We start from the raw sequence: 15,017 nt of genomic DNA, 5'->3' as shown, positions 1-15,017 counted from the left end.
TCCATGCAGGAAATGAGCAGTTCCTGGATAGTGCTGACCACGTATCTCTGGATGGGTAACAAAATAAATAAGGGAATAATTTGGCTGTAGCAAACATTTTAGAGTTACCAAGGAAATTGTCATCCTGAAATTCCACTGCGGCATTCTGCTTGTAACTTTGAGTCCTCTCCCAGTGGCAGTGCTTTTTTCCTTGGGTCTAAAGCTGATCCTGTCCAGAACAATGGAAAACTCTTGAAGCAGCTGCTGAATCTTACCTGTATTTCTTATTGCTGTCTTAGTGCAGCTGTAGACAGCTACCAGAGGTGTTTTAGATGTGTGCTCCTTTCTATTCAAGAACAGAGATACCTTTGGAAAAATGTTACGGATCAGAGGACAGTCCTGGTTATTAAGTTGTTTGTTTATGGGCATTTCCCTTCCATGCCTTTATAGTTGAGCAGGATTAAGGTTCTTCTAAAGCAACGTCTGAGCCTTTTGTTGGCCTTTTAATTCCTGGCAATCACAGAGCTACAACCCCAGCTGAATGCTGAGCTCTGTCTTATTTTATCCCGGTTTATGCACTGCCTTGTGTTTTTCTTCCCAATGCTTGACATGTTGCAATGTTCCAGAGTGAATTAGTAGGCTGTCTTTTTTTAGGAAAACAAAGTTTTTGGGGGCAGGCAGTAGCATTTGTGTATTCTGTTATCGTGGGTGGCCTTCAGCTTGCAGGGGTCCTTGAAACAGGAAGGGAGCTTAACTCTGGACGCAGTTTTCCACTGCTGTGGAGGCCGTGAATGCTTGTTGGACTGTGCAGCTTTCATGTTGTTTAGATTTGTCATTCCTAGGAACAAATTAAACCTCCAAAGAGCATAATTTCAAGTAGAAATTCTGTATTTTCTCAATAGAAAGGCTCTGTTAACTTGTGAGTGGGACAGAGAGCTTGGCAGTTAATGTGCAGAGAGAAAAAGGGTAATTTTTTCTTTTATCTGTGCCATCTAAAGTGCGTGTTTGATTGCAGGGCAAAGCTAATACAGATGGATGATAGATTATTTCTGTTCGTGCAATGCTTCCCTCCATGTATTTATTGGGATCTCATTGCCAGCCTAAGTGCAATCCACACTATTTATTGAGATCTGGTTGCTAACCCGGGTGTAACTTCCATTGCAGCAACGTGCACATCAGTTACAGCACGAATCCATGTCGTGAATGGGTAGATTTTCACTTAAACACTGCAATGTGCTGAGCCTGCAGGGAGGGCTCCTGGCTGAGCTCACACTGTGCGATTTGAAAGGCATCTGTCCAGGACAGCCGGGACTCTGACCAGCCAAATTCAGCCAGGTTTTGAAAGCATTAAATATGCCACTAAAACAACAGATACTGGATGGAACAGCACCAGAGTGCAAAACCTTCCCAATTCAAGTACATCAGCCCTAAAGATTTAGCACAGCTTAATAAAAAGAACATATTATACCCAATAACCTTTAGGATTCATACCAGCCCTGTTCCCTTGGGAATCTGGAGTTTTACAGTGGCAGTACTTATTGAGTAAAAAGCAGTGAATTGGCTGTGCAGCTGAGAGATGTTTCATTTCCAGAAGTTTATAAAATCAAGCAGTTGTTGAACACTATCAGTGAGGGAGCTTATTTTTAAGACATAAAAGAAACAGTTCAGGAACTCCCATGTGAGAGCAGAAATGCAGACGAGGCAATTTGTATTCAGTTTACCCGTAAGTGATGACACATGGTGTGTGCTCCAGAAACTGAATGCCCAGATGAATTCAGATTTCTTTGTAAACTCCCAAAAGCAAGTTTCTAGCAGTTAATTTCTGGAATATTGCTTGCTGCAGAGGTGGTCTCAGAAGAATTTGGAACTGAGCATTTTTTACTGGACTGTGTTGGGATTTTTGGTAAGTGTGTGTGTGTATATGTGTATATATAAAATTTGACTTGAAAAATAAACAAGTGATTTTGTGTGTCAGCTGCAGTTGTTTTCCCAAGCAAGTTACCAAAGCCAGTATTTGATTCTTCTTACGTTATTGACATTGACCTGCTGTGATGATTCAGCCTTGTAATGCTGTAAATTCAGCTAAGAACCACAATATGTGAATTCAGTGGCTCCACTGTCCTTGCTTTTATTTTATCTTTTTGGATTTATAGCTGTAAATCTGTAGAGGGATTTAGGATAAAGCTGACTAATAGCCATCTATGATCTTGCTGCTGATGTTATTTAACTGTTCTCTGCCACGTCATGGGAGTTTTTGTGTGTTCATTTTGTGTGTGCACAAAACCCAAAGTATTACAGCTGATGTGAAATAGAGCCAGCCTGTTACAGCAAACTCAGAATTTGATATAGCCAAGTAGAACATAAATTTTATCTTATCTTCACTGTAATCTCTTAACTTTATGAAATTCTAGTAATAACTGTCCTGAACTTTATTTGTCCCTTCTCACCAAAGCTGCATTGTGCTGGACTGGGCGTGTGGGGTTTGTGTGCACTTACGTTGGGGTTTAGGATTCTTCCTTTTCTTTCTTTCTCGTAGGGAATTTTCTCCCATATGTCGCTAGGAGATAGTAACGACCGCGTACTTAACAGAGACAAAAGAAGTTGCCGTGCTCAGGGGAGGAGGGCGCTTGGCTTGCACTCCTCTTGTCCGAGGGTTTCTCTCGGAGGGGCAGAGATACCGAGAGAATGGGGGTGCAAAAAAGGGGGCTGGGGCAGTCCCTAGCTGCCTTGCTCTCTCGGCATTCCAAGGGGAAGGAGGCTGCAGTCGCTGTGGGGAGAATCCACCACGGCTGCGGGGTTCTGCCTTCTGCTGCCTTCTGCCCTGAGCGGAGCTCTGCTCGCTGGAGCGGCTGTTGCACTGGGGCCTTATTAACACCCTGCCTCACTAAAAAAGGGACTTTTCACCATCTGCTCGGGTTCCCCAGGGGAAACCCTCGAGATCCCCTAGCCCTTTTCCCCTTCCAGGGACCCTCTCTGTCTGCCGTGTTGGGGAGCCGGGCTGTTGCTGCTCAGCCGCCATCCTTCTGCCACTGCTCCGGTTTTTGGCTACACTGTAGCCCGGCCACCCCTGCTTGCCTGTCCCGCAGTTCCAGCACACCTGCGGAGCTTTGACACATCTCGTCTACCAGCCCGGGATTTTGCTCGTCCCTGCCGTTCCAGCCTGCTGTTCCCGAAGGTCCGGCCGGACACCGGGCTCGGCTGCCCAGGGGTTTGTGAAGCCTTTGTCCCATCCCTTCCCGGGATCCCAGGGCACCGGTGCCGCGTGCTCCCCGAGCTCGCTCCGGAGCGCCCCCTGCAGCCGCGGGGGAACCATCGCACCTGCCCTGCTCACCGGGAGCCGCCAGCGCCCCTGCCGGCTGCGAGCGGAACTGCACCCGAGGGGAATGGCTCCGAGAGCGGGCAGAGACCCTTCTTTGGGTTTCCTGGTTTATTCTTTCTTCTGTCTGTTGTTGCTGCCACTGTTGTTGTTGTTTGCCTTGTTATACACATACACACTAGTAAAGAACTGTTATTTTCCCATATCTTTACCTGAAAACCCCCTTAATTGCCAGGTTATAATGATTTGGCGGGAAGGGGGGGGTCATATTCTCCATTCCAAGGGAGGTTCCTGCCTTCCTTGTCAGACACCTGTCTTTCAAACCAAGACATCACCTCAGCTGCCAGCCTGTGTCCCGTGCCACCTGTGACATGTGGTTTTCCCTGGCAGGTACTATGTGGGCGAGCTGCTGTAACTGGTTCTGTGTGGATGGCTCCACTGAGGAGATGCCACCGCCACCAACAGCCCGAGCCCAGGCCTATTCCAACCCTGGCTACAGCTCCTTCCCCTCTCCCACTGCTTCTGAACAGAGCTGCAAAGCCTGTGGGATGCACTTCGACAGCTCCTCCAGGAAGGTGAGTCCAGTGCCTGTCCTGCCAGGGGCAGCTGCCTTCAGTAACTTAAGAGAGACACGCATTATTAAACATATTCTCGGATCTGAGGACATTTCACGTGGGAGAAGACAGCTCACCTTGGTTCTGGGTCTTCAGTCATTCTGTCACAATTAACAGGCATCATTAAATGACTGGAAATCCTTCAGCAGACTTGGCTTTCCAGATCTCAATGAAGAAAGCCAAACTGCTGATAATCACTTGAAGGAGCATTAACTTGAACATGAGTTATTAAATTTCTTATTTTAAAACACTAACATCCTTAAAAATAAATATTGTGGCAAGAAGTTTTAATTGTGTTTGTGCTTTCAGTAAAGGAAGATCTTCCTGCCTGTTTTTCAAACTATTGTTGCTCAAACTAAAAGTGAAGTTTTTCTGAGGGTGTGTGTAGAACTGCTGAGCAAAAATAGCCCCAGACCAAACCCAAATCTGTTTTATCTTACTTGTAAACTTGATTTGTGGGTATATAAATGCCAAAACAATTGCTACCACAAGACTTTTAATTCAACAGCATACCCTGCCTGAGGCATTATTTGGACATAGTGGGTCCTGTAATGTTCCAGTGAGGAAAATTGTTGTGTCCACACTCTGTGGCTTAAGAAGTGTCAGATCTATAGTTACTGAACTTAATTATGTGAGAATTTAAAAATAATGGTGAATTCTGGCCACAGCCCTTTTAGATTATATGGGAAAGTTCATAAACTGGTTTTCCTTGCACTTTTTTATTCATGCATGAGGACACACATCTGAAGAATGGTGAGTCTTGGCAGAGCTGCTGCTTTCTACTCCCAGGACAACAGGGGTGGTGACGCATTTTTGCACTGGGAAGTGCAGTTGCTTCAGGAATCAAACTCTGGTGATACATTTTGGACTTCTCCTGGTGCTGGGTCAGCTGCAATGGGGCCATCCCTGCTCGTGACTGTAATGTTGTCTTTGACATTGTCCTCGTTAAGCCACGTGTCCTCAGAAGTACTTGTAGAGAGAGTTACCCTGGATCCAGCACTTGCTGTTGGGCATGATTGCAGACAGTGGATAGAGATAATTCTGCTTCTGAAATGAAACCATTTCAGGCAGTTGTGAGCTCAGCAGCAGAACCACAGCTCCATTATCCCCAGTATTTCCTAAAATACCTGTTCTATATGAGCTGCCCTTAAGAGCAGTGTCTTGTACAGAGCCATCACTGCCTCCAGGTGAACTCTCACTGGGGAGAGGGAAAGCTCTGGTGCACAAATTGCAGAGGATCTGCTAAAGCTGTTGAAAACATTCCTGCCCTCAGCAGCTTCCCCCTTTTCCTGTGGGAGCTGCTCTCTGTTCCTGTGCTTATGTCCGGCTGCTCCCACTCCAGACCTTCAGTGAAACTGAGTCTGAGGTTCTGTACTCCAAAGGGGGCTCCCAAACTCCCCTCCCACCTTCCTGCTGCCCCAGCTCCTGAGCAGTGATCTCTGGGAGTGACTGGAGCCTGGTAGCTGCAGGAGGAGCTGCCAGAGCTCATCCCTCAGGTCTCCCGAAGGAGCTGGAAACATCACTTAGAACACACTGGTGTGTTTATAAGCTGTGGTAATTCTTCTGTGCTGTTGCTATGGAGGGAGAAGTGTATGAAACCTCACTGTGCTGCAAGGAGAGCATGGAAAACTGCATTCTCTCCTGGGAGAGGCAGCACCTTTGAACTCCAGTGTCTAGTTAATGTTTATTCTGAAATATAGTGGATAAAAATTAATTCCTTCTGCACTGGTGACCACCTAGATTGCTTAAAAAAGCCCCAAACCCAACAAACAAACCAAAAAAAAAAAAAACATTTCAGGGCTGTCTGACCATCCTGCTGTGCTGTCAGTGAGCAGCAGTCAGACGTGGCCTGACCTTTTAGGAACAAGTTTTAATGTACTGCAACATTTGAAACTAATCCTTCTGAAGAACCCAGTGCCTTGAATCACTGCCCTTTCAGTCAGAGTTCAGTGAAGTTGTAAAAGCTGCTTGATGCTGAGATGTGGCCCAAATGTCCACGTTTAAACACTTGGTGCTCACATACAGGCTGGGGAGGTTTTTTTTCTCTGAAGATAAATCCTAATGCTGAGCTGCTAAGTCAGAGACATGCCTGGGTTTATTTTCACTTCCCAAATGTATCCTTTGATAACTGAGGCAGGCTGTTATTAGTGTTAATTGCAGGAACATGTTTGATAGAACTGCCCGTGTGCTGTGTTTGCTTTGTGATACCTAAAGATGGGAGTGCTCAAGTAGGGCTTTTCTGGCTGGTGGAAGGTCCTTGGCAATACAGGGGTTCCCTTTGGAGCCAGTTTGGCAATCTGCAGGGTATGGGGAGGCTTCCCCTGCCAGAGAAAAGTGGGGGTGCTTGGGGGTTTTGGGTTGTTTTGTGCAGTTTTTGTGTTGTTGGGGCTTTTTTCTCTCAATTCTTCTGATTGTTCCCATGTCAGAGATGAGGGATTGAGACGGGCAAATGTTATCAACAGGATTATTTTCCACTTCTCTGCCTTTGTGGATTTGTTTTATTCCCCTGCTCTAGGGACATACAAGCATCAGTTCCTGTCTCTGCCCTGAAAATATGCCGAGGAACAGGATTGCTCCTGCAATCACAGGGTCACAAAAAGTCAATTACATATTAATGGCTTTTATAGTGATGAAGTTAAGGAAAACTCCTCAAAACTGGATGTTCTGTGGAAATGGCCTTTCCTGCCTTGCTTTGTGATTGGTGAAAGTCACTTTTCCTTGGCAGGCTCCCAAACGGCAATTTTGAGAGGAGGTTTCAAGAGTTTCTCTGTGTGGTACAAATTTTCATGTCTTAAAATGCTTGAGCAGGAAATTGGGATTCTTTCCTGTCACTGAGAGTGTAGTACAGGCTGTAAATGAGAGGCCTGGAGGTGTTAACTGGGGAGCAGGGGGGGTTCCAGGCTGTGAAGGGGGTCAGAAGGAGCTTTTGTAAGCAAGTAGTGTATTTACATCCTGTGAAACATGAGCAACATCTGCTTTCTTTCAGCTGGGAAGTTAAGAGATGTTCTTCAATCACTAGAAGCAGTTCATAAACCAGTTTTTTTTGTCTTTGAGTTTGTATTTATTACTCCTCCAACTCCACCTGTCTATTTTTCCTTGAACAGCTCTGAAGGATCAGGTAGTCAGGAATTTCACAGAGGTGCTTGGCTTCCCTGAGACTGTGACTTAGCATTTTTAACCAGCACTGAAACCACTTCTTTCTCCCCTCAGGACTTTTTAACAGGCATGTAATGTGGCTGTTCTGCTGCTATTCCTATTGGAAAATGTAGAATTTGCCTTTCCAGAGGGTTAAACAGTCAAGTTTCTGCAGAAGTCAACACAGACTGTGAGTGCTTGGAACTTCTGAAAATCAAGCCCTGCGTGACAAGATCAGAACAGTATCAAATATAAACATTTAACAACAGAATTTAATCTATAAAGTTTTTAACTGTCTGGGGCATAATATTTCCAAAACTTCCAACACTTTCTGTCTAGCTCTAACTGGTATAAAGTGTGTGTATTGTTGTCACAATAGGCTATTTTTGTATAAATAAATATCAGATTCTTTGATGTCTCTCTGACCTTGCTGTTCCCTGTCCCTCTTATGGTGAAACAAAGAAATTCATTCCGTGATTGCAGCAAATTGGAGGAGGGAAAAAAGGGGGAGGAAGGTCATTCATAGCAGGTATTTATGAAAGAGAAATGTTTTTAAGTAGTTTCCTCCCAGTGCTGGAGCTTCTTAATGCACAGAACAATGTGCACAGCTAGCTGGAATTCGCTTCCAAGTCTGCTGCCTCAATCTCCTGATTTCCTCTGGCTTGAACTGCATGAGCAGGTGCAGAAAATTCCTGGCACATGAGGGAATCTTGTAAGGATATCACGTTTCATTCTGGGTAAATGGAGTGGGAATGGGGCTTCTCTAAGAACTGTGAGAAATCTGGGGATTGCTCAGGGATCAATCCTTGTCCTTCTCTGGGAACATGGGTAACTACCTGGCACTTTTTCATGAATGGGCAGGTTTTGGTTGTGCTTTAAGAGCAGCTGCTGCTTCCTTGGGCTCCGGACGGGAGGGAGGCGCTGCCTGCGGCCGCCGTGTCCCGCTGGCACAGGGCACGGGATGGGTCTGATTCCTTCCCCCTCTCTTTCCCAGCACATCTGCTTGGACTGTAAGAAGAACTTTTGCACGTCCTGCTCAAACCAGCCCGAAGGTGGGCCCCTGCTCTGCCACCTCTGCCAGCGCTTCCGAGGCACGGCTTTTCAACGGGAGGAGCTGATCAAGATGAAGGTGAAGGACCTGCGAGATTACTTGGCACTCCACGAGATTTCCACAGAGTTCTGTCGTGAAAAGGAGGACCTGGTATTCCTGATCCTTGGCCAGCAGCCTGCAATTACCCAGGAAGATCAGATAAGAACAAACACATTTAATACCAGTGCCCATGGACAGCAAGACTTTGTGAGTCACCCCCCAACCAGCCTGGCCTCTTCTACCTCACAAGATGAGCCCTCAGTGTCTGCAGATCCCATTTCAAGTTCAGAAGCTCAGGAACACCAACAGGTACAGTCTCTGGCCAGAACCATCTTTTGCAAACTCGTTCATCTCTATTTTTGGATTAACTACTGAGATGTTGCATGTGGTTTTGCTGAGTAAAGCTGTGACTTGCTGTCACCAACTTTGATGTGCCGTTCCTTATGGAATTGAATTTGGTGGGCAGTGCTGAATATATTGAGCATTCACTCTCAGGACATCATTGCTCTGGCATGTGTTTTCTCTGGTGCTCTGGTCCACACTTGCATTGCCACAAGATGCTCCTGTGACTGCTTCCTTTGGTACTTGCTGATGACTTCTGGCACTTGTTTGTAGGTGTAATTAAACAGTTGATACTGTTCTTTAATTCCTGTGCCACATAGCAAACACAGTCTAAAGCAATTCTGGAGCTGGAACTGATCAGAGATGATGGGGGTGGGCGAAGTTTTTGGTATCTCCTGCACTCAGATCAATAGAAGACAAACCCCGAATCTGTTGCCAAGTCTTGGTTTATGATGAACCTGCAGTTCTGATGAACCTTGGCAGGGGCATTTGAGCTTAATTATTTTTTATTGACCTTGCTTTGTTTGTCTTTCTGCTCTCTGCTAAGGGAAGTTTACTCAGTGTTTGACATCTGCTCCTTGTCTTATTACAAAGTTAATGGGTGTATTCAGTTCCCTGTGGATCAGAGCTGTGAAAAATGTGTGTACCTTGTGCTTCCTCAGCAGATATATCTAGTTCAGAGGAAGAGTTCTCCTGGGAGAATGTTTTTTACAAATCATTAAAAGGCATTTTCATTCCCTGGTTTTCTGGGTATTGCCATTCTGGTTTTTACCAGCTCTGCTGTCTTCCCTCACTGCCCCATGATACATTTCAGCTTCTTGTCTCGACTTGCATGACATCCTGCTGCACTTCAGGCTCTTTGATCCTGATTGTTATTCTTGTGCTCTGTAAATATTAACACTTGGATGAGAAGGGTGGTAACGTTACAGTCTCTTTGTCAGTCGGAAACCAGGGGGAACAGTGGCTCCTGCAGGTGAGTCAGCCGAAATTACACTGCTCGTTTATCAAGTGTTCAAAGCAACTGCGCACCTTTCCTTCTCTGGCCCTGTTGCTGCTGCTCCCTCACTCGGTGTCTGCTGTTTGCTCACTCCAGAGCTCACCTGAGGAGGTGTTTTCCTGGTTACTGTGAAGGTCTGAGCTGTGTTAGAGGAGGGTTCTACCGAGCCTTGCACTGAGAGCTGTCAGAGTTCTGCCATGACACCCCAGCACAGTGTGACATCAGGGAAGGACTGCATATACACACATACAAATTTGGTGTATAAATCTGGTCTGCTCCTGATCCAGCCTGGAGTTCTGTACTGGGGCTTTAAAGGTTCAGCTTCAGCAAGTGTTGCTTTGTGTGATTGCTGCACAGGGAAAACCCTCTGTGAGTGTGCCTGGCTTGTGCCTTGTCCTGCCCATGTCCTTCCAGAGGTCAGGGACTGCAGTGACACTGCCCTGGAGCTGATTTCCCTCCAGAAACCCACAGCTGGTGAAAGCTTTATTTCCTCTTCCAGGCCAATGGCCATGTGCCTCCGAGCCCAGCCTGTGGAACAGCAGCTGAGAATGCAGCAGAAGAAGCAGCAGCAGCAGAGGACGAGACACAGGTTTGTGTGTCCTGGAATTGGATGACGGGGAATACCAGGTTTCCTAGGCTGGATTTGCTACCAGAGATGAACAGTAACTGTGACTGACCAAACCCAGTCAACCCCTTCTGTGGCATCATCTTGTCCTCCACATACGGAAAGAATTGGTGTCACTTGGACACCGTAATAGAAATTACTTAGTTCTATCTCCAGATTTTGTGTTTCTGATGGAGGAATTCACAGAGTAAGCAGTGCCTGTACATCCAAACCTGAATTCCTGCTCACACACATGCTGAAAGTTGATTGAAATTGTAGTTCAAGGTGTTGAGGGCACGAGTGATTCCCTGTTTGTTCCCTCCCAGTCTACTGACTCTGAGGATAACCTGGTGCTGGGCAGGAAGGCCTCGCTGTCTGACCTGACGAGCATCGGGGACATCAACGCGCTCTCCGTGCGACAGCTGAAGGAAATCCTCGCCCGCAACTTCGTCAACTACAAAGGCTGCTGTGAGAAGTGGGAGCTGCTGGAGAGGGTCACTCGCCTCTACAAAGAGAAGGACCTTCAACATCTGGGTAAGAAACGTAGCAAACATGTGCCTGTTTCCCAGGTTTTGCCTTTTTATGGACAGCTGTACAAGGAAGTAGAACTCACATTTCTGGTGCAGCAGAGTGAGGAGGAAGGAGGGAGTGTTTTGTACAGAGTGGAAGGAGCTGAACTCTGCTCAGCACTCCTTGTAGCTGTTTGAGGAGAGAGTTCTGGATGCTCTGGACAGGGACTGCGCTGAAGCAGCAGCACGAGGGCTGTGCATCCTTCACCTTGCTGTTGTGCATGGCCCTGACAGATCGCACTGGGCACTGCCTCAGCCTCAGAGCAGCTGGTGGGTGGCTGTACACGACTGGATGTGCTGGGGTGAGCTCTTACCTCTTGGCTCATGGTACCTGACAAAGCCAGCAGGGAAATGCCCTGCCCAGGCAGGAAACTGCCACCAAAGAGCAGCTGGCAGATTCAGGGCAGTGCCTCCCAGGGCTGCCCAGCTGTGGGTAGCTGGGGTTTCACTTTCTTACCACAAGTCTGTTCCTGCTGCACATGCTGGGCCAGCACAGGTGGCTGTGAGGGGACACAGGTGCATAGAGAATGTATCTGGTCTGATCTTCCAGGTGCCAGTTTGCACTTCCAAGGGATTTCTTAAAAAAGACACATATTTGTAAATTACTTACAAGAGAAACTTACTTTAACACTTTGATTTCATACGTTTGTTTCTCAGTGCTGTCCAAAGCAGTGTTGTTCTCTTAAACACATCTCTCTAGGCTTTGTCCTCTATGGATGATCCAAGATTAAAGACACCAGCTTTGGGGTTATATTCTTTCATTATCTTGTGCTTTTGATGCAATTTATCCTTTTACTTCACTCACTGTGTCTGTGCTCAGCCATTTGGTGATTGTGTAACAGCAGAGGACCTGGCACAAGGGGCTGCTGCAGGTGCAGCACTGGGAAGCCAAACTTTGCATACGTTCCAAGGCTGTCTTAACAGTTGACACATCCCTTGGGATCCCTTATCTCTGGAAGGCTTTAGCTGTTGTGTAAGCTCTCTATAGGAGAAGTTTCTTGCCTGTTGTTGAACCTGTCCTGATCAGAGCCCCAGCCTGAGCCTCCCATGGGCATCAGCAAAAAGCAGTTTTGGTTTAGCAACTCCCTCAGGGTTTTCAGCCTCTGCCTGGTAACACTTCTATCCCAGCTTCTCAGATTCTCACCAAAGCCCTCTCTCTTCTTCTGTTGCAGTTTTGGACACTGATGATCAAACTGGTGAGTGAGATCCTTAATCATGGAGTTGTTTATTGGGAAAAACCCTCCAAGATTGAGTCCAACCAGCACTGCCACAGCCACCTGTAAACCATGCTCCCAAATGCCACATCTGCATGGCTTTTAAATCCCCCCTAGGGTTGTTTATTCCACCACTGCCCTGAGCAGCCTGTTCCAGAGCTTGACAACCCTTTTGAAAATGGATATTAGGAAAAATTTCTATCTAAACCTCCCTGGCACAGCTTGAGGCCGTTTCCTCCTGTGCTGTTGCTTGGGAAGAGAAACCCGTGTTGCTTCATTTGCCTCATCACTGAGAATCTCAGTGGTATTTGTTTCCATCTCACAGAAATTAATGTGTAAAAGCTGAAACTTCTGCTCCTCGCCAGCTGCTGGAGCAGCCTCAAGGGGAATTCCTTCGCAGACCTTATCCCTTAGGGAATCCCTTCAGCAGAGCCCACTCGAATTGCACAAACCCGCCACACCTCCCTTTGTCTGACCCACCCGTGCTCTCCTGTCCCCTCAGGTGCTGCTGGGCCCCCCAGCACCGAGGACAACCTGTGCAGGATCTGCATGGATGCTCCCACCGACTGCGTGCTGCTGGAATGTGGGCACATGGTGACGTGCACCAAGTGCGGGAAGCGCATGAGCGAGTGCCCCATCTGCCGCCAGTACGTGATCAGGGCCGTGCACGTCTTCAGGACCTAAGGGTGGCTGTGGGGTCAGGGCTGCTGCTGCCTTAAAGCCTCAGTGCTCTTAGGAAAAGGGCCAACAACATCCCTGCAAATAATTACTTTGGAGATTAGCAATGGACCCCGCTGCAAGGGAGGGAAGGAGGAAGCCTGGGGAAAACTGCTCTGCTCAAGCCATGCCCGACTCTGCTCGTCCCACCATCGTGCTTTACACCACAGTGCCTGGACTCCTTGGAGCTCATTGCCAGCAATCATTAACCACCTCCATCCTAGGATAATTTGAGGACAGATGGACACCCAGCTTTCCACCAGGAAGATCAGCTCCAGAGGCTTTGTATTTTCCTCCGAATAATAAAAGTGAACTGGGATCTCAAAAAGTGTCCTTTGTTTTGCTGCTCAGGCTACACCCAGCAAAAAGTTGATTTTCAAAGATTAAAATGTCACTGTGCTTGTTAATTTTATTTTTAACTTAATGTAAAATTGTTATGCTTGCAGGACAGGCAAGACCACCCCTGCTTTCCCTAATTCCAGCCTAGTGCAATTGTGGAAAAGTGTGTAATTTTTTATCAAGGTTGTCTTTGTATTAATGGAAACTGTCAGGGGAGGGAGGCTGGGAAGGCTCAGCCTTGCCCTGTGTGCTGGGTTTGTGTTTCTGTGCCAGAGGGAGGTTTCTGGTTTGATTTTGTCAACTTTGACTTCACAGCACGTGCCAGAGGTGGGGCTCAAAGTGAACTGGCCTCACTTGCTGAGGGAGCTACAAATCCAAGGCTTGAGTCTTCCCCAGGGTTTAGTGAGGAAACCACGCAGCTGCAGAGCCATGAGGACTCCACTGCTACACAATCATATTTAAGGACAGGTGACTTTTTCTTTTTTTAAAAGGGAATCAAGAAAAAAAAGCCTTTGTCTCCCTTGGATCCATGAGCAATCTCTGCTTCCCCCATCCTCCCCAGTGCTCAGTTCTACAGTTCTGTTAACTTCCACTGCTCATCAAAAGCAATTTATTTGTCCTTTCTGCTGGTGAGGGTGGGGAGGAGGGAGTCTGTGGTCTGATCCCTGACAGCTCTCCTGAGCAGTGTGTTCAGCTGGAAGAGACTTCCTAGAGAAGTCTGGCAGTTCTTGCTGGAGGTGATTGTAGCTGGTGTATTTTCCCCTCAGTGGCCTGTAAGCATGCAGGGCACTTGGCTGCTGCACAGCCAGGCTTCAGCATCCTGCTGCCTTGAGTGTCCAGCACCATGGCAGTGTTCCCTCATCCCAAGGCAGCTGTGAAGCTGATTCCCCCCTGCAGCAGAGCTTTCCGGGCTGCCTGTGGGGAGAGGGAACGGCTCCGTGCTCAAACCTGGCTGGCAGCAGAGAACAGCACAGGCCCAGCGTCCCCTCAGCTCCTGAGGCACTGCAGGGCAGCCACAGGGACAGCACAGAAGCTCCTGTGCAGTGAGTGGGCAAGTGGCAACAGCAAATTCCCCGTGGGTGTTCTTGAACAGGGACAGTGCCACGAGAGCAGCTCAGCTCAGGGAGCCAGGGTCTGCTCTGGGAGCTGCAGCCAGAACAGCACCTGAGGTGAGAAATCCATGGCTCAGGAGGCAGCAGGAGAGGCGCTGCTGAGGTGCTCTCAGAGCTCCACAAAAATGCAGCAGCTGCTGCAGTTCACTGAACTCAGCATTCTGAGTTCTGCCTCTGTCCCTGGTCAGGTTGTTCTTTAATCTTTGACTTTAACAGGTTCCAGCACAAGAACAAACTGAACAAGTCAGTGCATCACGAGAGGACAGGTAAGACTCTGCTCTGGAGAGGGCACAGGGAGCTCGGAGAGCTGCAGCAACACACAAAGTGCTGAGCAGCCTCATTTGGGAAATTCACTGTGAAAATTCACGTTGTCATATTCTTCAATAAACTCAGGGCTGGGGGAATTCAGCAGGAAGATGATTCCCCTATGGATAGATGTGCTTTTCCTTGTAGAGGGGAGGCTTATTTTCTACAGCAGGTAAATCAAGCTGCAGATCAATGCCTGAAATTTTAGGGATGAAAAGATCCACCCACCCTGTGACTCCAAAATGTGCTTTGTGAAGGGAGGACTCTTCTTGCTTCCCTTATAAAAATGGATTCTCTACTTATGGATATGAGGTTTTTTTAAAGGAAAATCAAAATTTGGAGGAAACTGATTAATGATCCAAAGGAATATAATGTTCTGAACTAATAAAGTAAATGGAAATATTTATGTGCTTTATGTACACTGTACATTGTTTAAAGATTTAAAGAGTTAATATTCTACTTGAAAGGGCATGTTCTTCACTATTAAATCCTCTGGTACTATGATGGTTAAACTTACTAGTTTTGGTACAGAAGTCTGGTTTATCATTTTATAATAAAGTTGAAATGTGATTTAGTTAACTTTGTTTCTGACTGTTACAAGCAGACAGAGCTACTGCTGAACCTCAGCCAGAAGCTGGGATCCCAGGTGTTTAAATGTTGTTATTGGGGGGGTGCAGAAGAGG

General features: G+C 47.1%; 1 protein-coding gene across 7 annotated transcripts in view; it reads left to right on the top strand.

The window, feature by feature from the left end:
- RFFL (ring finger and FYVE like domain containing E3 ubiquitin protein ligase) overlaps positions 1-14,913 on the top strand; it is a 31,084-nt gene extending 16,171 nt beyond the window's left edge. For 5 of the 7 annotated variants that reach the window (XM_032129616.1, XM_032129621.1, XM_032129620.1 and 2 more), the window contains 6 exons: positions 3,686-3,870; positions 8,039-8,443; positions 9,973-10,062; positions 10,404-10,611; positions 11,819-11,842; positions 12,363-14,913. In XM_032129616.1, coding sequence (XP_031985507.1) covers positions 3,691-3,870; positions 8,039-8,443; positions 9,973-10,062; positions 10,404-10,611; positions 11,819-11,842; positions 12,363-12,544 — 1,089 coding nt within the window. In that variant the 5' untranslated portion in view covers positions 3,686-3,690 and the 3' untranslated portion in view covers positions 12,545-14,913. Of the gene's footprint in view, positions 1-1,859; positions 1,883-2,515; positions 3,188-3,685; positions 3,871-8,038; positions 8,444-9,972; positions 10,063-10,403; positions 10,612-11,818; positions 11,843-12,362 lie in introns of those variants that run through there. The other 2 variants (XM_032129622.1, XM_032129617.1) reach the window with 2 other exon arrangements.
- The last annotated feature ends 104 nt before the right edge of the window (positions 14,914-15,017 follow it).

This window comes from Corvus moneduloides, chromosome 20, assembly GCF_009650955.1.
Source record: "Corvus moneduloides isolate bCorMon1 chromosome 20, bCorMon1.pri, whole genome shotgun sequence".
Lineage (NCBI taxonomy): Eukaryota > Metazoa > Chordata > Aves > Passeriformes > Corvidae > Corvus > Corvus moneduloides.
The sequence above is the reverse complement of the archived record's forward strand: the minus strand, read 5'-3'. Positions and strand labels throughout refer to the sequence as shown.